General features: G+C 40.4%; 2 protein-coding genes across 2 annotated transcripts in view; one reads left to right on the top strand and one right to left on the bottom strand.

The window, feature by feature from the left end:
* ANKS6 (ankyrin repeat and sterile alpha motif domain containing 6) overlaps positions 1–7717 on the bottom strand; it is a 30095-nt gene extending 22378 nt beyond the window's left edge. The window contains exons 1-4 of the mRNA XM_015820861.1: positions 7365–7717; positions 5026–5522; positions 2957–3001; positions 1707–1911 (exon numbers count right to left, since the gene is read on the bottom strand). Coding sequence (XP_015676347.1) covers positions 1707–1911; positions 2957–3001; positions 5026–5522; positions 7365–7717 — 1100 coding nt within the window. The remainder of the gene's footprint in view (positions 1–1706; positions 1912–2956; positions 3002–5025; positions 5523–7364) is intronic.
* Positions 7718–10360: 2643 nt separating this feature from the next.
* The window catches only part of GALNT12 (polypeptide N-acetylgalactosaminyltransferase 12), a 35643-nt gene continuing 25174 nt past the window's right edge, over positions 10361–20829 (top strand). Inside the window, exons 1-3 of the mRNA XM_015820860.2 lie at positions 10361–10800; positions 14182–14351; positions 18136–18325. Coding sequence (XP_015676346.2) covers positions 10361–10800; positions 14182–14351; positions 18136–18325 — 800 coding nt within the window. The remainder of the gene's footprint in view (positions 10801–14181; positions 14352–18135; positions 18326–20829) is intronic.

Raw genomic sequence — 20829 nt, 5'->3', positions numbered from 1 at the left:
ATAGGTAGTTCTTAACTTACAACCATTTGTTTAGTGACCATTTGAAGTTATAGTGGCACTGAAAAAAGTTACTTACAACCATTTTTCACACTTAACAACTGTTGTAGTATCCCCATGGTCACGTGATCAAAATTCAGATGCTTGGTAACTGGCATGTATTTATGACTGTTGCAGTGTCCCGGGTCATGTGATCACCTTTTGCAACCTCCTCCTGACAAGCAAAGTCAATGGGGAAGTCAGATTCACTTAACAGACATATTACTAACTTAACAACTGCAGTGATTCACTTAACAATGGTGATAAGAAAGGTAATAAATTCACTTAACAGCTGTCTTCTTAGCAACAGAAATTTTGGGCTCAGTTATGGTTGTAAGTTGAGGACTACCTGTACCTGGTTCTTGTACTAAAGTTCTCTGTAGTAGTAAAGAGATCCAGTCACTTAATATGACATCTGCATTTCAACTCAGTTATCATCAATTCTATGGCTTGCTTAATATATTGCTTGTCCAAACAGATGTTTATAACTTACTGTAGCCCTCATCTATAGAAATAATTAGAATTTTCTGATTATAGGTCTATCTATTTGCAGTCAATCACCATCAAATGAATTCTACTTCCCAGACATAACACTCTAACTCAGAGGTCCCCAACCCCCGAGCAGCGGCCCACTACCGGGCCATGGCCTATTTGCAACCAGGCTACGTGAGCAGCAGACCAGTACGCACACACGTACAGCTCGACTTATGCAAGCTAGCATGCGTGTACACGCGCATGCAGCTCAACTTGTGTGCGTACCTCAACTTGCACAAGTCAAGCTGCACGCACGCATGCTGCCCTGCCGTTCACGTGGCTCAGTTCCCCTCTTTCCCCACTCCACCAGGCCACCAAGCCACAAAGTTTGGGGACCACTGCTTAACTGCTATTTACAAGTTCACATAAAGCTGCAGCAACAAAGGTTCTACATTGCATTCTTGCAGTTTTATACAACGCATCTTCACTTGGCCTAAACAGCTTGGTAGCTGATGCCTATGTTCACTTGTCACATTTCTCCTTGATTAACTGAAACATGGTTTTCTCATTTAACTCAATTTTCAAGCTTCTCACAACCCCCCAAACTAACCAGACTGGATTCATACAGCTAATTAGACGAAAAGTAATTGGTTTGTGATTAAGCGTGTTGTACAAATTCAGCCATCACAACCCTCAGCAATTATGTTTAGTGTATTTGAATAAAGAAATATATACAATAAGTACCACTACAATAGGAACAATTTCCTTGTATGCTTTGTCTGATAAATATAATTTTATCGGAAAATGGGAAGAAAAATGTTCCCTCAATAAAGACATCAGATAGACTTGTCCATAGATTGTAACATAAATAACTGTGTTGTCTACAAATTCTACCATGGAGAAAGGAAGAATATATACTACTGCAAAGGTGAGATTGTAGCTGTTAGCTACAGAGTAACTTAACTTACATGTCAGTAAATCACAATTTAATGATAGAATGTTGAATAAGCCACCATAATGGCTTAGTACAATGTATGAACCAAACTAATCCTAAATGTTTATGTAATTGGGTTGCCATCATAAAGAGATTATAATTTCATCCCATGGGATTGCTGGGGATAATCAAAAGGCAACAGTAATTTTAAGGAAAAAAGGAAACTTCTCCCAAATCACATTAGCAAAATAAATGTATTTACCCATGATATGTAGCTTGCATTAATGCTGTCCAGCCATGGACATTATCTTGTTTGTCAATGTCTACATTTCTTGAAACAAGTAATTGTATAAGGGGCATCTGTCCAGTAACAGCTGCAATCATCAGCGGAGAAGCACCATCATCATTAATGACATTGGATTGTGCTGGGTCTTCATCAATAATTTCTTTCACCAGCTGAAAATTTCCTATAGAGAAAATAACATTGGCTTGAAGCATTCAAAAGGTGATATAGTGATAGTGATAGTTCTATTTTTTGCAATTAATTGATTTTCTATAGCTATATTAATCTTTTCATAGGTGGGCCCCGCACAATTTGAGAACTTACTGTTTGAACAGAAGAGGGCTTGTAAAGAATCAGCCCTGAATTTTGATAAGGACTGAGTGCTGGCAATATGGGCTACTCTGAACCTAAGGTCCTCTTGTTGGCATTGATAGGCCTGTTCAGATCCTACAGGCAGGCAGATCAGCCTAGGAAAGAGGGCAGAAGTTACAGGGATCTAAAAAAGAGTAAGAGCCAAAGAAAAAGAGAGATGGATTTAACAGAAAAATTGAATAGTTCATATGAATGAGGAAAAAGCAGAAGACTAGAAGACAGAGAAGGGAAATAAACTAATGGAACAGAAGGACAGAAAGAATTATACATAACAACAAGCTACCAAAACTCCTTAACCAAAGTTCATATAGAGATTTCAAATCTTTGGTTGCAAATCACTATTATATTTCTAAAGCAGGGGTGTCAAACTCAGTTTCACTGAGGGCCGCATCAGCATTGCGGTTGCCCTCGGGGGGCCGGGTGGGTGTGGCCAGAGTGGGTGCAGCCTAGTGGGTGGGTGTGGATGGAGTGGATGTGGCCTACTGGGTGGGCATGGCCAGTTCTACATCATTCGCATCAAGGGTGCCTATGGGGGCCTGGGCAGGAGTGGGAAAGATCTGAGGGTCTCCAGCAGAAGGGGGTGGGACTGGGGCAAGTGCCATGGCATGGTCCACTGGGGCTAGTGCCAAGATGGCCACCACAAAATTGTACATTGACTCCCAGCTGGCCTGGGCCAGGACCAAGGCAGCGGGGGCCGTTCCCTCACTGTTTCCAGGATGGCTTCGCGGGCCACATGAAACCACTTTGTGGGCCGCATCTGGCCCCCGGGCCTTGTGTTTGACATGTCTGTTCTAAAGCAACTGCAGAACCAGATCTCAGATTAAAAATCACATGTATTAAAATTATAACGCTCTTACCCATTTTTAAAGCATGGAAGATATCAGGTTGTCTTTTCTGCTTATCTAGTGAAAGAGGAAACAGATACACGTATATCATTTACTTATGGTAACACTACAGACAATACATTAGTACCAGCATTTTAAATGAACCGATTTATTAGACAATTTGCATTTCAATTTCTCAATATGGGGAAGAAAGGAAGATCAGGGAAAAAACACTGGATTGTGCAGTACTGAATACATTTATATTGAAGAAGTTAAGGTTAAATATGTGAACCCAGACAACATGTTGTTTACTAAACACTAAAGACTGTAATTGTTAAAAATCAATAAAACATATATATATAAAAGAAATGCAATGAGATTAATGAGTCACTTAAATATATTATTTGTATCCTAAAGTGTTATATTTTGGGAGGAAGTTTTGAGATAAGATTTAATATTTTCAGATGTTCATATTCTTTTGAACTATATTCATATTCCCCTAGATAAAAAAGGGGATTATTCATGAATTATGAATTGGTCAACATAGTCTTTATTCAATAAATATCTCCTCTGATACCTAGTCAGTCTCTGTTCACCTAACTTTATTCTTATTTAAGTTATTTACTTCAAAATAATAATAAATATAAAACTCACATTTTGCAAAGCAAAGGCATTATCTCACTAAATCCTCTGGTCTCAGTATTTTAGAAAATGAAATGGATAGGAAAATACAAGCCAGTACTTTTTGAATGTACAATATGCTAATTTTCCCAGAAAAGGTTGAACAGGGTGATACAGTGAGTAAAATGTGTGGATGTTTTTTATGAGAATGGAAAACAGCCACCTCTTCAGTTTTCCTTTTTGTAAATGATTGTAATGGCAGCCATTCTGTAAGCAAGCAAACGGTCCCATGAGGGTTATTTTGTGAGAAGCCCACAATATGCTTTCAAACTTCTAATGTGCTCATGGAGCCCAAATGTATGCCTACCTTTACCTCTACATCACATCTCAGCAACGCCGGAATGTAATTTGTGTGGAAAGAGGCATAGTGCAAAAGCACATCGCTTAATACCGGTAGTCCTTGTTTACCAGCTGCCTTATGCAGCAATCATTAAAAGTTACAACAATGCTAAAAAAAATTGTGACTAATCTTCAGATTTATGACTATTGTAGCCTTGCAACCAAGTTAATATAAAGGCCGAAGGTGTAAACTGTAAGTTGCAGTCACATATTTTTTTGCTTAGTGACCACATCACTTCACTTAATGTCTGAAGGGAAAGTGAGGTCATAAGCCTGTCATGGGATTTTCCATTTAGGGAAGCGCTTAATGATTGTGATAGCTAAGTGAAGACTACACCTGTATGCAATTTACTGAACAACTCAGCAAATATATAAATTGAATAGTTTCTCTGTTTAAGCCAGAGGTGTCAAGCTGGCAGCCCATGCCCACTCCGGCACCACAAAGGCAAAAAACATCGCAATATGTCATGTGATCGAGTTTGATACCCATAGTTTAAGCCAAAAGGCTTTTTATGTCCATAGCATCACTTTAGAATTGTCCTGGTTTCACATATGCTAAGTCATTATGTGTCTCTTTTTGATTCTGGCTTACTGTATTGTAAGGCATGAATTCAATAATTAAAGGTTTTTGAAAACTCTTAACTTAGCAATATACATTTCATTAAGTTACAATGTGGTTTGATTGTTTTTTTGCATCCCCCAGGCATTTTGGATTATATTTTTGTCATAATTTACAATTTAATGCCAGGCATAAGCTCAGATAATACATAAAAGATGTATCATGCATCTACAGTGCAGCTTTTTTTATTCTGGGTACAAGCACATGAGGACATTACCTTTTTAAAAAAATCTGATATGATAAAGGATAATTTTTCTAAACAGAAAAATCTGGACTGTGTATTTACATTGAAGTTAAAAAAAAAAGAACAGTGACAGTTAAATATTTTATGTGTTATATATCTTAGGCCTCAGTAGACTTGGCTTAACTCACTATCCATTAGATACAGCAAGTTATCTACTGGTATTAGTTTGCTAAAAAACAATTATACCAAACCCCAAGATAAAGCGAAAACAGCTCATACCTGTCTGAGGTCTAACTGTTGTCAAAGGTGCTAAATAATCCATCATATCTTCCTGTTTGAAATCCACAGATATTTCATACGGTGTTTTATGCAGAATATTCAGATGATCAGGATTGGTTCCTTTGTTCATAAGCTGTTGGGCTAAACTAACTCTTCCACTAACAGCTGCCAACATCAGGGGAGTCCAACCCACAGTTTTCACTGAGTAATTACAATCAGCTCCCCAGTCCAATAGAAGATGGACAACTGCCTCATGTCCATGTTGGACAGCTGTCATAAGGGGAGTGACAGCTGGCATTTCCTCTTTACTGCTGTCCAAGCTGACGCTCAAGTGATCATAATTGTCAACATGAGCACCAGATTCTAGAAGCAGCTTAATCACACTGATATGGCCGCCCCGTGATGCTATGGTGAGTACACTGGCTCCCAATTTATTCTGTGCATTAAGATCAGCTCCATTTTCCAGCAAGATGCGAGCCACATTTAGATGTCCAAACCTTTGATTGGGGAAAAGAAAAAGAAAATAATTACAATATCCAAGAAAATAAATATGCATTATTTAGATTTAAAAGGATTCTGCATTAACATAGCAAATATTTGTGTGCCGGGATCTCCCCAGTTTCGTTTTCAGTCTAACTAGAATGCTGAGGCCAAGTTCAATATCATGCTTGCCTCAGCCTCAATACATCTCATGTCGCATTCCATCTGAATATCTTAGAGAAAGATTTCTGTATTACTTAAAGTTCATACAGTGTATTGCAAAAATATGAGATTAATAGCTTGTATATACTAACTATACATAATAACAGCAACAGTTATGGTAAAAGCAGATCTAGTCAACCAATAAAGTAAGCTTTGGAAGCATTCTAATGTTTGAAAAGCAGAGGGGGATATCAACACTTTTTGATAGAAGGATGTCTTTAGGCATTTATTTTGATAAGTGGTAAAGATGGAGAAACAAGACAAATTCAAGTATCCCCACAACAGTTTTCTCTTTCACATACTACCGTAAATGACCTTACACCCTGCCCAAAAGGCTTAAGGCCTGTATAAAAGAGCAACTCGGCTTTTGAGTATTTTACTTCTGCTATGTGAAACTACTACAGTATAGGTAATAAAAAAAATTAAATACTGCTTTTCTTTTAACAGTGACTCCTAGTTCTAGTTTATTACATTTCAGGTTTTATTACATTTTCAAAATTTTATTATTCTTCCTTCAGTATCTCGGGATTATTCCGCATATAATGTGACTGAGGGACCAGACCTAAAACTGAAAACTATATGCAACAGAGCTGCAATTGTTTTAGCTTTCAGTATCAAACCAAATTATTTAGCAGCATATTTCTTTTTTTTTTATTTCAAACACTTAGTACCCAGAAAGTTTCATTAAGGCACAGCATGCCTAGATGGAAAATGTATTGAATTCTTCTTCAACCATTGATTTTTCTCCAAAATTGTTTCTCAATGCTGTTTTTGTCTAGTCTCATACTAGCGAAGAGAGATGGCTGGAAAGAAACAAACTGAAACAAAGTGCAATGGAAGGAAGCCAGGATCCATTCCATGCCACTGAATCTGAGATTTAAATGCTTCCCACTAGTGCTTTATAAGAAACTAATAATAACACACTAATATATTGGACGCTGAGATATTGTAGATTCTCAGTGGTTTGGGTTTAGACATGGATTTGGTGGCTCAGGCATTATGTTTAGGCAACACACTTAAAATATAAAATCTTGCACCTGCTCAATAAAGCAACATTAAATTGACTTCTAAGAGTCACTTTAGATATTGATGATATAAAGATGTACAAGTTTATTTACATATCGTTGCATTTCTACATTTGTGTACTACCTTTCATCTCTCAGTTTTTACCATACTAAGAAAATGGAAGCAATTTGAAAAAAAATAGAAGAGAATAAAAACTGCAATAAGCGCAAACGAGTCAGGGAAACCAAAGACCCAGAAGAATCTAGTAATCAGTGTTTCTCAACCTTGACAATTTTAAGGCATGTGGACTTCAACTCCCAGAATTCCACAGCCAGCATTGCTGGCTGTGGAATTCTGGGAGTTGAAGTCCACATGCCTTAAAATTGTCAAGGTTGAGAAACACTGAGGTTGGAGAGGCAAAGAAGAGCGATCTGGAAACTACGCAAAAAGCCAAGATTCCCACTCGGCTGGGGGAAAAAAAAAAAAGCAGCTTCAGGGACCTCCCCACCAGCTGTTCCACCATTGTTTTATCCCGAGCTTGAACTGTAGGTAGCGCGCTTGAGCTACCCAGCCAGCCCAACTCTGCCCAGCAAGGACCGCTGAACCACCCCCGTTTCTCCCGCCGCGCTAACCTGGCTGCTTGCATGAGCGGGCTCCAACCGCAGTGATTCCGGCTCTGCACCGAGGCCCCCCGCCGCAGCAGGAAGCCCACCAGCTCTTCGTGTCCCCCGGCCGCTGCGAACTGCAAGCCGGTGTTGCCCGCCTCGTCTGTGCAGTCCACTGGCACCGAGCCGGGAGGAATGTCCGCCGCAGCCCCAACCCCACCTCCGCTCGACGAGCCGCTGCCAGCCTCCGCCGCGGCTTCTTCGGCGGCTCCGGCGGCAGGCGAGGGTCCTACTAGCAATCGCCGGGCGCACTCGCAGTCTCCCTGATCACAAGCGCGAAGTAGCAACTGGACGCCGGCGGGCACCCCGCACTCCCCCATCGGCGGATTTGGCCCCCTTCCGAACCCGTCCGCAATCTTCCTCCGCTCCGCCCGTGGATAGAAGGGGGGAGAAATCCGGCCGAAGCGCCAAGTTCTCCACAGTTGGGAAAGGGAGGGCTGCACTGCTGAGGCCTCCGGCAGGGGGAGGGAGAGAAGGATGGTTTCAATTAATATGGGAAGGGGAATCAAGCTTAGGAAGTCTTCTGCTTGCGACACAGCTCTCCCCTTTAATTCAGGCACTAATAACAGCTTTCTTTCTCCGTCCCTGCCAGTGACTTCCTTCGAAACAGGGTAGAAAATTTTACATCCTTCAAATTATTAATGTGACGGGTGGCACGTGTTTGGGATTTTTAAAGGAAAAACGTAAAACATTTGAAATACGAGTTTCAAACAGGAATCACATTTCTATCACTGTTTTAAAGCACAGTATATATACCTAGTTTTCACATAGAAAGGTAAAAATCTTTTTCCAGTCTAACTTGATTTTGACTTTAGCAAAGTTTTTGGAAAAGTTGCCATGGGATATTTTCACTTACAACTTGATAAAATTTGATTTAGCATTCAGAACTAATAACTACCTTGAGCTGGAGTATTACCCAACTATTTTTATTAATGACCCCAATAACAGGATTGATGGAATATTTCTCAATTTTGTGAATGGCACAAAATAGGGAGATTGGCCAATATCTAGGAAGACAACATCAGATTGCATCTTTAGCGGGTTTCATTTCCAGCCAGATTCAGCACAAAGACAAGCATCTTAAGGCAGCTGTGCAGAAGTGGCTTCAGGCTAGGTGTCTCTGATGTTATGAATTCTTATTCATAGGCTGTCTTATTCTTATTCTTAGGCTGTCAAATAGATGATAAATGAAGGTAATCATATTTTTATTCTAATTGTCTTAATAAAAAAAAATCAGTTAATACAGTTGTCTGTTCGATTACAGGGGGGGGTGACCTAACACTTTCTCTAGTTTTTTGTTTTACAAGTATTTGTCCTTAACATTTGCTTCATGAAAATCTGTTTTGTTTTGCTTTTTACAGCTTTAATATTGCTTAGTATTGTTGCTTGACATTTTGCAAGATCTGGCCTGGAAGGCTGTCAGTCCTTTGAGTAAATTGCTTTTCCATTTTAGTAACTCCATAGTGCTTTTTTTGTTTCCTTTTACAATTGATCATCTCTATATATATATTTTAGATTAAAGGAAAGATTTCATTATTGCTCAAATAAGTTTAACAGTTTCCTTAAAAAAAGTTAATTCAGCCAATTTGAAATATTTGCAATACAATAAAATTTATTTTCTGCACCATATCAAATATTGATAGTTGCTGCTACAGTTGCAGGATTATGCTAATATTTTACGCAGTTTAATGTGCAAAAACAAGTACATTTAGATCTGTACACTGCAGGAGTTGTACCTACATTTGTAAGTAGGGGTTTTAATCTTGTTTCATTTCTTTTGAAAAAGGAAATGTAAAAGATTTGTGGTTGCTTTGAAGGTTTCTCTATCTTTCACCTGTGATTTCTTCTTTTAACTGCAAGGATTTCTTGTCTTTAAAGCACAACTTTGGTTCTTTTTACATTCATGACTCCATTTTTCATGAAGTTTATTTTTTATCTAGTCCTTCAAGTTTCTCAAAAAGTACAAAAGTTTTTGTGCTTTAATTTTTTTCTTCCCCCTTAGTCTGGGATACTAACAGCGGATGAGGAGATATAATCATGTTTTAGTAGTATTTTCTAATAGAATTTAGAATTGTGACTAATTGAAACATAGCATAAAAATATAGGGATTGTACATAGGAATTCCAGTATGAATGAGAGGAATTGTGTTTTGTAAACTCTGGGTTACAGTATGTTGTAAGAAATGAGTCAACTTGCTGTCAATACTTGTTATTCAAACCACAACTTAAGAATGATTCATAAGGCCTGTTCTGTTACATCTTTTAGATATCCGTTGAAAATCTCATCACTGTAGTAGCGTTTTCTGGATTTTGTTGTTGCTTCTTTCTTTTCCTCTTCCCCAAATTTATTATTATTTATACCTGTATTTTGTACATCACTTTGAGATGATATAGGAAGCAATACTTAAGATTCATCATTTTTGTGCCTTTCAGTCATTAGTAAGATAAATAACAACAAAAACAAAGATCTGCAAACCCAGTCATGGACTGTGTCATGGCAGTCACGGCAGGCAGGTGCCACTAGAAAGTTGCATTAGGACAGAGGAAGGGAGGCTGATCTTGTGAAACTGTTTTTTTCCTATTCCTTCTCAAAAATCACCCGGGGGAAAAAAATGGTTTTCCTCTTCCAAGTGGGCATCCCATTCTATCAACGGAGGCGAGGTTCACCAGAAGGCAAGTTTGAAGCTCAGAGGAAAATGCCGATTCCTTTTCTCCCTTGCTTTCCTCTCTGGCGACTCTCCTCCGCGGCGGAAGAAGGGACCCAGGTAGGCCGCGCTGTTGCGGCGGCTTCTATGCCTGCCTTGCCTTGCCTTGCCCTGCCCCGCCACGTTGTAAGTCAAGAATTCGGAGGCGCGAGCAGGCCAGCAGCCGCTTCCGCGATTAGTCCGGGTAAGGCGGCCGCGGCTGGGCGGTCCTTCTCTGCCTAACTTTTATCGCTGCTTCGGTCCGCCCCCGCTTGCCCGGATGGTTTTGTCTTGCGGGCAGCAGCCAAAGGGCCTGGGAGAGGAAGTTTCTGCCCAAGTTGGGATGCGGCGGAGCCGGCGAGGCCGGGCCGGCCGAGGAGGATGGTCGCTCGTGGTGGCGCTCTTCTCGGCGCTTGGCGTAGCGGGCGTGCTGTTGCTGTGGCAGTGGGGTCCGCAGCACCCGGATAAGAGCTCTGGGAGAGCGGCGCCCCCTTCCTTGGCGCCCGAAGTAGCCCAGCGACGATTGCGCAGACCCGTCTATGATAAGCCGCCGTTGGGCAGAGAGACCGAGGTGGGCGAGATGGGCCGGCCGGCCCGCCTGGAGTTAAGCAAGGCCGAGCAACACCTTCAGGAGGAGAGCATCCAGCTGCACCAGATCAACATCTTCCTGAGCGACCGCATCTCCGTTCACCGCCGCCTGCCCGAGCGCCGCAATTCGCTGTGAGTTCAGAGGGCTCCCGTAGGAGGCGCCGCCGCCGCCGCTGGGCTCGCGGGGAGAGCCAGAGGGAGGGCGCTTCTCTCCGCGGTATCCGGCGAAGTTAGCTGGAGGGGAGGGAGGCCCTAGGAGAGGGGCGGCGTCACTTTACCGCTTGTTCGTGCTGTACTTAACGCCCCAGAAGTACTTCTTTTAGCGGTCCCGGCGGAGTCTCTCGTGACGCATTTAACACGAGTCTTCGTGGGTCGCGGTTGCATTTGCCAATGCAGTGAACCGAGGAGAGTGGCGCGCTCTCAATTGGAACCCCGCGAGCTTAAGCCAAGAATTGCAAAGTAGATCTCTGCCCACTCAGGGATATTTGACTGGGTTCTCGCAGCAGGTTAACCCAACATTAAAGATGCACCCGTGTAACATGCTAATCCAAATTTAACTTAGAAATTAGCTGGATTGGCTATACAGGTAGTCCTCGTCTTATCACCACAATTGGGCTCCAAATTTCTGTTGATGAGACAGTCGTTAAGTGACTTGGCACAGTTGTTAAGTGAATCACTGCAGTTGTTCAGTTAATAACACGGTTGTTAAGTAAATCTAGCTTCCCCATTGACCCTGCTTGTCAGAAGGTCGTAAAGTGACCCCAGGGCACTGCAAACATCATAAATAGGAGTCAGTTGCCAGGCATTTGGTCAAGTGACCATGGGGATGCTACAACTGTGGTAAGTGTGAAAAATGGTTATAAATCACTTCTTTTAGTTCCATAATTTCAAACAGTCTCTAAATGAACTGTTGTAAGTCGAGGACTATCTGTACACAGCATACTTATAACAACCCACACTGTAGGCTAGACTATTGTGTGAAGGAAATGAAATCCAGACAGGATTGTCAAAGTCACTTAGCATAATTCCGTTACCTTCTCAGTCCTGACTGTTCCTTTTTAGAGTATTTTATCATCCTGTTTTCCATGATCTTTGCTTTGCACAGTTGCTTTGATTTATAAAATTTATTTTTTAAAAACGCCTTTTTACTAAAACATCTTTCAAAACAGTTGACTAGCATATCAGTTTCGATGTTCAGACTTGTACTGTAATATAAAAACATGAGATATACATTCTCCAGGCCATAAACTAAAATTCAGCTAATTTTAATTTATGTAGTTTTGCATGCTATAATTATTACATTCATACAAAAGGCTGGGCCAAAGTAGATGAACTGTGGTAACTCTTGGCACATAATGCCAGAATTTAGGGAAGAGTTATCCATTTTCCAAAGGAGAGTTATCTTTACGTTAATTTTGTTTTCCAGTTTTCTATCAATGTCTAACCTTTTTGGAATTTTGAAAAGTTCTATCTTTGCTCATTTTTTAAGAAAGAATATTTTCCTGCCAGTGTTTCAAAGAAAATACCCTAAATCATATGTAGGGACACTGGCCATAATTGTCATATTTGGCTCTGTTTCTTTTTTTTACAAAACTTTCTAATAGCAGGATTTAAGATTGCTTGTAGAAAACTAATTAGCCACATCACCTTTCTTCCTGTGAGTATACAAGTACATTGATAATATTATAGTGGAGCATGTTCATATGGATAAATCATATATTATTCTGTTGTAGAACTGGAATGCAACTTTTGTCTCTATTTGGCTATAAATAGGTATAATTCCTGTTATTTAAGACAATCTAGTGTAATTTTATAATATCAGGAACATTTTGGTGGGGAGGGGAGGACTTGTTTCCAGTATAATGGATTTTGATGAGGTGGTTATTGGAATATATGTACAAAATGAACACCAAACAAGATTTTTATATAGCAGCCTCATAATGACTTTTGCCATTTATGCCTTTTGATGTTCAGGGATGTCTTGATTCTGATATTCCATTAAGTAAAATTTCCAGTCCAGCTAATTGAACTTTAATAGTCACCTAGGAGAATGGCTCCAACAGATCCCAGGAACAAAAGTGCAATGTTAGCAACAGCTAAGATACTATTTAGAACTCTCAAACTCCCAAGCCTCTGATAGAAGACTTGAAATTACGGAAAACACATATCACTTATAGGGTGTAGAACTATTGTACTTGTTAAGGCGTTGATATTTGTTTCCATACGTGTGTGTGTGTGTGTGTGTGTGTGTATATATATATATAATTACTTTAAAAATGCGAATCCCAGGTGTATTCATATCAAAAGTGTAAAAATCATCGAACTCCGGTATAGGTATAAAAACAAGAATCCCGGGTGTATTCATATCAAAAGTGTAAAAATCATCGAACTCCGGGATAGGCATAAAAACAACTGTTTATTGCTAAGCTTTCGTCGGTCCCCTACCGACATCATCAGAGTGAAAGCTGGAGGTTGGAGAGTCTGCTTATAAAGCCGGCTTTTTCAGCGCTCTGCTCATCGAGCGCGTAACCGGTCTACCTGCCCCATCGATCGTATTTTCCCTAATTGCATCGCATCCGCTTGTGTGCGTTTGGATCTGGACGTCTTTTCCCCTCTCATTTCTACTTTCCCCGCCTGCTCCACTCGTATCTGGTTGTTTGAAGTTGTTGCCGGGTCATCCTCCAATTTGTTTTGTCTTGTCCTACGGCCCCCGTGAGTCGTTGTGTAATCCTATCTGGTAGCATTTCTCCTATCCTGTGTGCCGTACTGCCCCACTGGTCTGCCGTTCTTCTCCTAGTTCTCGGGCAAGCTGTGCTGACGTTTCCCTCTCTTTGCTCATTACAATTTCATGCTGTCCCGTGGGTAAGCGACCTTGGTCTTTCCTTTCTTGTGTGTGGGTGGTGCTTTTTGTATGCGCTGTGGATATTTATGTTGTTGTTCATGCTTCCTTACGTCTGGTAAACTGGCAGCAAATCTATATGGCGGTTGATTGAATACTCATCCGACAGCCAGGCCTCTTTAAGGAACCGGCCCCCGTTAGAAGTGTCCTGGGCAGGGGACCAATGAAATCTTAGCAATAAACAGTTATACCTATCCCGGAGTTCGATGGTTTTTTATATATACATATATATACATACATATATCCAAATTTCTTTTTCTGACAAAGAGTTAAAGAATTAAATCGGGAGACTAAGATGGCCATTTCTAGCTTGTTCTGCTTTCATCAGTTAGCCATACCGTTTATGGGATTCGAACCTGGGCAGTTTACATACTAGGCAGTGATTCAACCACCAAGCCACAGGCTCTCCTCCCCTCTTTGCCATACATATATATACACACATATATATATATACACACACACAAACACATACACACAATTTTTAGTTAGTGAACCAACTTGTACACACAATACATTTTTGCATGTACGCTTCAGAGCTGTATTAATTGCTGATCATGGTGTGTAAGTGCATGCCTGATTTTAAATTATTGTAATACTTTGTGCTTTTCTTACAGATGTAAAGAAAAGAAATATGATTATTATAACTTGCCAAAGACTTCTGTTGTAATAGCTTTTTATAATGAAGCCTGGTCAACTCTTCTGAGAACAGTTCATAGTGTTCTTGAGACATCTCCTGACATTCTTTTAGAAGAAATTATCCTTGTAGATGATTATAGTGATAAAGGTAAGCTGAGCAGATATTTCTTTGCTGGCATAGGATTTCCAGTGAAAGAAAAAAATCTAACAGCATTGGCATTAGTAGGAAACACATTTTTTTATTGTACAATATATTATTAAAAATAAGAATATGTAAACTGAACAAAATAGTTTTCTATACTTCTTGAACAGCATAAACCAATTTAGCTAACTCATTAATTTAAAAAAAAATTCTCACAAAAAGAACAGCTTTATTATCATAAAGAGTGTAAGTCTGAAGAAATAACCTATATTTCCCTAAAGTATGCTAATTATTATATATTGGAATCAAGATTGGGAGTATGTTAAAATTAAATACAGTATTTATATATAAAATGGGTTTATATTGAGATATATTGTAAATAACTTACCTTTAATGTAGTTTTGCATAATATTTCAAATTATTTTCAGGTTCTGTGATGTACTGCTTCAACTATGCCATGGTATTAATTTTCCATCTATTTTAAATAATATCTTGTTAAATATGTGCTCAACACAGGAATATGTGCTTAAACAGGTTTGCCAATCAGTCTTGTGAACTGTTCTCCGAATACCAGGTTGAAAGAAGGTTGTAGGATTGGGAGTTTGCAAGAAATAAATATTACACTCAAAAATCACACATCTCTGAAATCTAGTTGTATACTCTCTTAATCAGAAAATGTCACATTATTTGGAAAAAAATTATGGACTGGTTTGGTCAATATTGAAAGCTTACTTTCCACTTTTAAAGTCTTAGAAAATCAGGTGAATTTAGAAGGTAGAATTTGGGAGGTAGTCCTCAAGTTAACTAGTGTAATGGAGCCTACCCATTCAATTTGTAACTCGAGTACTCGTAGAGTGAATCTTGTACCTCGAATGAGATCACTCCCATGCTTGTTAAAACACATGTGGCTCGTTAAGCAAACATGAGGTATCTCAAGTTTGGGAAGGCCATGGAAGGCCTAGTGATTGAACAGGTCCCTAAGGCCTCCCCGACCCACTAAGATACGCATGCTTCCCCCTTCTTTCCTGCTGCGCTGGACTGACCTGGAAAAGATCTGTCTCCTCTCTGTTGTGGTTCCTGCTGCCGCCCGGATCTGAGGCCGGGGGATGCTTCCGCAGCCCCCCCCCCCCACAGCCCGATCTGGGCTCTAGAGGCCTTTTCCGGGCTGCTGCCACCCAGATCAGACCACGGGAGGGCTGCGGAAGTGTTCACCAGCCACAGATCCAGATGGCAGCGGCCTGGAAAAGGCTTCCCGAACCCGGATCGGGCCATGGGGAGGTGCAGAAGTGTTCAGATCTGGGCGGCAGCCTGGAAAATGCCTCTGGAGCCCAAATCGGGCCACAGGAGAGGCACGGAAGCGTACCCTGGCCTCAGATTCAGTCCTCAGCAGCCTGGAAAACGCTTCTGGATCGGGGCTTCTGGAGCCCCGATCCAGCCTCCGGAGGCACATGGAAGCATCCCCCGGCTTCGGTTCCATTCTCTGTTGCAGAAAACGGGCCTAAAGTACCATGAGATCATGCGAGATCAGTAGTGAGAGATCTCGCCCCACTGATCTCACATGATCTTGCATTACTTTAGGCCTTCATTCTCTGTGAACGCACCAAAGGCCTGAAGCAGCCAAGAAAGCAAAGGATCTCGATCTTTGCAGGGTGCCTAGGGCAGTGGTGGCAAACCTATGGCACGCGTGCCAGAGGCGGCACTCAGAGCCCTCTCTGATGGCACGCGTGCCACCACTGCCAGCAACAGGCCGCCACTGCCACCCAGAGCAGGAGCCCCGTCCAGCACAAAGGAGGCGAAGCGGCTGACTAGCAAGCTTGAGTAGAGGTGGTAGAGCAGAGGTCACCAACCATTGTCAATTGGTGGACTGGAAGAAAAGGGAGGGGGAAGCATTTTACATGCATGCATGCGCGCACAGGGCCGCAAGCATGCACACGCTGCAAATGGGGCATAGCTAGTGCCTGCGTGATACTCACTAGCCCTGCCCCCTTCTTGTGTGGTGCAGCGCCTTGTATTTGCACCCCATGGCATGGTGGTGGCCCTTTTTGTGCCTTGCAGTACAGTGGCCCATTTTTGCGCCCCTGGTTTTTGCATGCCAGAGGCGGCACTCAGAGGTGCCTCCCTGCCCCCCCCAAGGACACCACAATGCTGATGCAGCACTTTGCGATAAATAAATGGGTTTTGGGTTGCAGTTTGGGTACTCAGTCTCTAAAAGGTTTGCCATCACTGACTTAGAATAAAACAGATCAAAATACATAATATAAAACAAAAATAAAACAAAAATAAAAGCACATAGCAGCCAGTCATGATCTGACCTATCATCCATATATTTATATCTAACCCACATCCAGAGTCCCAGGCTTGAGCACATTGGCAAGTTTTCAGGTTCGCAGTGGTGGCGAACCTATGGCACGCGTGCCGCTGCCCCAGCAGAGTTCGCCAGAGTAGCGAGCACATGGCGTTTGGAAGTGACAGGGCAGGAAGTGAGCGAGCTAGTGGCTTTGGCCCCTCAGGGATGCCCACGGAGATGGCGAGGGAATGGCCCCGGCCACGCTGACCCAGTCTGCTGTGTCCACTGCAGCCACACCCACCCAGTGGGCCACCCCCCCTAAGGGCACCACAATGCTGATGCAGCCCTGGCACTTTGTGATAAATAAGTGGGTTTTGGGTTGCAGTTTGGGCACTCGGTCTCTAAAAGGTTCGCCATCACTGGCCTAGGGAGACCTGGGGCAGGGGTGAGGAGGGAGGGAATAACCAGGGTGAATGTTGCAGAACCACTGCGGTCGCTTGTAAGGGTGAATGACTGCTGTGGTACTGCAATGTTCGTAATTTTGGGACTTGCTCATAAGCAATAGGGGGCGCTCATCACGTAACTTTGAGCATTAAGTGAACGCTCGTAACTCTGGGATTACCTTTATAGTTTCTTTTTTATATTTATGTGTGTATATTTGTTTTGGTGCCTTCGAGTAAATTTTTGATTTTTGACAACTGCTGGAACAAGACCCTGCAGATTTTAAGAATTGGTTTGCAATTGGTTGCTTTCTAGGGCTGAGAGTGACTAGCCCAACCTGGCTTTGTACCTAAACCAGGACTAGAACTTTCAGTTTCTTACCTGGTACCTTAACCACTACATCAAACTGGCTCTTTATGTTTTTACTTGTGTAATTTTATTCTTTTTTTGCATGTGATGAATTGTTCATTTTTATTTTGTGTATGTCTGTTTGGAAAATGGATTTATAAAACCTATTTAATTATTAAAAAGAAGTAATTTGCTAGATCTCAGAATAGTATCTTTCAGAGATCTGATATTCAGAGATGGCAAGTGAAAATTTGTACAAGTTGGTTGGGAGAGAGTTACACTTTTTAAAAGTTTGTGTGACACCTGGCATCATATATTACTTGCCTTTCATCATATTAAAGCGATGTTGATAATGATGGAAAGGATATCATAAAGAATAGCCCAATCACAGCTAGAGAACACTGAATGATCTTGTTATTTTGACGATTATAAAGTAAGTTCCAAAATCAAAATGGTTTGGAACATGAGAATTTCTTTTAGACTCAGAACACATAAGACAACCATTTTGAGGGTTTGGTGATTCAAGGACACCGTATTTCAATGCACCACTGTAAGTGAACATGCAAGGCAAGTTTTTAGTTGAGTTTCTGTCAGAAGTTCTTTGTCTCTATCTCTGCTTAGATGCAACTAAGTGTTAAAAAAAGTACGCTCATGGTCCATTTATTATAAATTCCTTATAGATAACAGTAAACAGTTCTTATTTTTCTGCAACAGAACATTTAAAGGAAGCTTTGGAAAACTATCTGGCGAATTTGCGCAAGGTACGGCTTATCAGAGCAAATAAAAGAGAAGGGCTGGTTCGAGCAAGGCTGCTGGGAGCTTCAGTAGCAAGAGGAGATGTTCTTACATTTCTCGACTGCCATTGTGAGTGCCATGAAGAGTGGCTTGAACCATTATTAGAAAGGTAAATAAATAAATGTTTGTCATATTAATTCCAACGTTAGAAGCATTTGATAATTTGTATTGGATTTTTTAAGCAAACGCCTTGTATTTTACACATTGTTTTCTTATCTCTTTACCTCTGAAATGTAGAATATATTAGAGTGCAACATCTTGATGTTTATTTACATTATACTTTCTTATAATATATGATACTAGTTTTTAAATTATATGGGAATAACAAATGTACGGTGAAGAAAAATATGGGCACTAAAATAAGACTCAAAAGATTAAATAAGTAATTCAATCTGAATCGAATAAATAAATGACATTGGACCATATTTCAGGTGTAATCTACCTACTGAAATCATTATGATGGTGTAAATTAAAGAAGTATATATTGGTTTGCTCTGTCATAATGATTTCAGTGAGTAGCTATAGGATTAAACATTTTCATGTCATGTATACCTTCTCCGGATACTGTTTTCAAAATATGCTATTGGTATTGAGGGAGGGAGGATTCGTTGTAATGATGTTGCATTATGTGACAGTGTGAGAGTAGTAGTCATAGGAGAAAGGGATTTAAGAGAGAAGGAAAACAAATGCATTGTATGATATGTGATAATAATTACATAAAAATAATTTGTAATTAATAAAACGAATTAAAATATATGCATAACATTTGCAGGGTTTCCCACATATTGTCATATCATGATTGCAAAAACATGAAACAGAGATGCTTTTCAATGACGTGAAAGCAAAAAAATAAAACAAAGAGTTTGTGGATTTAGGAGTATGTGGCGATTTTAAAAAAGAAGCCAGGTTGACTATTTGAGTGAATTTCTAAATACTATAAAATCCACACATATAATATTGTAAGTTCCCGATTTAATATTTCCATTGAGCAAACTTGAACAAAGACAACATTTCTATCCAAATATATCTAATAATAATAAATTATTACATTCAAAGCTTCCCAGACAAAGCACATAATTGTAAGCTAAGTTATATTTATGTCATTTGTGTCAGTTTGCATCATGAGTTTGATGACATTGTTATAAATGACACAATAAGCTGTTACAAATGACATTTCAGTTTAATGATTATTTGAGTGATATTTAGTCTGTTAAATCTTTATTGTAATATTTAAGTGTAATATTTTGAAGAAAATATATTAATTTATACTTCACTTTTATTTAATTATTTAATTTACTTGTTTGAACCCTAGTGAACAACAGTAGAGGCTTATTTTATGATATTTATATTTGAAATCTTTTTGAAATAACCAGATATCTCTTATTCTTAATAATGGGAATATTCCACAAGATGGCAGTATAGGGTAAGATTTAGGTTGAAAGTTACTTATGTTCTTTGTATTTGCTACCAACAGGAATAATTCATATAGTACCAGTTAAGGTTTCTAAATCTACAAGCTCCATATACTTGTGTTAAATGGTAAATTATTAAACTATAATAGTAAAATCCATTTCCTACAAGGAATAAATTATTGCATCGCTCTGTGCAGATAGTCCTCGATTTACAATCATAATTGAGCTCAAAATTATACTTGTTAAGTTGTGATGGTTATCACATGACCTTTTGTGTGATAGCTGCTAAGCAAATTCTGTGATTGTTAAGTAAACATCATGGTTGTTAAGTGAACACCATGGTCATTAAGCGAACCCATTGTCCACAATGGGCATTTTTGCTGTAAACTGGAAGTAAGTGCTGGTTTCTGACAAAAACCATTGTAATTTGCAATCATGTGACCACTGGATGCTACAAATGCCTGAAAACATGGGCCACTTTAGGCACTTAGCAGCCAGCCCACGTTTACGGTTTGTAGAGTCCCATGGTCATGTGACTATTTTAGAATAGAAGAGAATAGAGCTGGAAGGGATCTTGGAGGTCTTTTAGTCCGTCTCCCTTCTCAAGCAGGAGGACCTATACCATCTCAGACAAGTGACTGTCTAGCCTCTTCTTAAAAATCTCCAGTGATGGCGGGCCCACGATTTCTGGAGGCAAGCTGTTCCCCTGGTTAATTGTCCTCAGTGTCAGGAAGTTTCTCCTTAATTCCAGGTTGCTTCTCTCTTGGATCAGTTTTCTACCATTGTTTCTTGTCCTGCCCTCTGGTGCTTTGGTGAATAATGTGACCCCCTCTTCTTGGTGGCAGCCCCTCAAATACTGGAATACTGATATCATGTCTCCCCTGTTTCTTCTTTTCTTTAGACTAGCCAAACCCAAGTCCTGCAGCAGTTCTTCATATGTTTTATTCTCCAGGCCTTTAATCATCATAGTTGCTCTTCTCTGAATTTTTTCTAAACTCTCAACATCTTTTTTGTGATATGGTGACCAAAATTGGCTGCAGTATTCCAGGTGTGGTCTAAGTCATTGATGAAGATATTGAAGAATACTGGGCCTAAGACGGAACCTTGTGGTACCCCACTGCTTACTTCCCTCCATGTAGATGTAGTACCATTAAGGACTACTCATTGAGTACGGTTTACCAGCCAGCTACAGATCCATCTG

Source organism: Protobothrops mucrosquamatus, unplaced genomic scaffold (assembly GCF_001527695.2).
Source record: "Protobothrops mucrosquamatus isolate PMUCROS unplaced genomic scaffold, P.Mucros_1.0 scaffold1195, whole genome shotgun sequence".
In the NCBI taxonomy this organism is placed as follows: domain Eukaryota; kingdom Metazoa; phylum Chordata; class Lepidosauria; order Squamata; family Viperidae; genus Protobothrops; species Protobothrops mucrosquamatus.
Note: the sequence above shows the minus strand (reverse complement) of the source record. Positions and strands in the feature narration are given on the sequence as shown.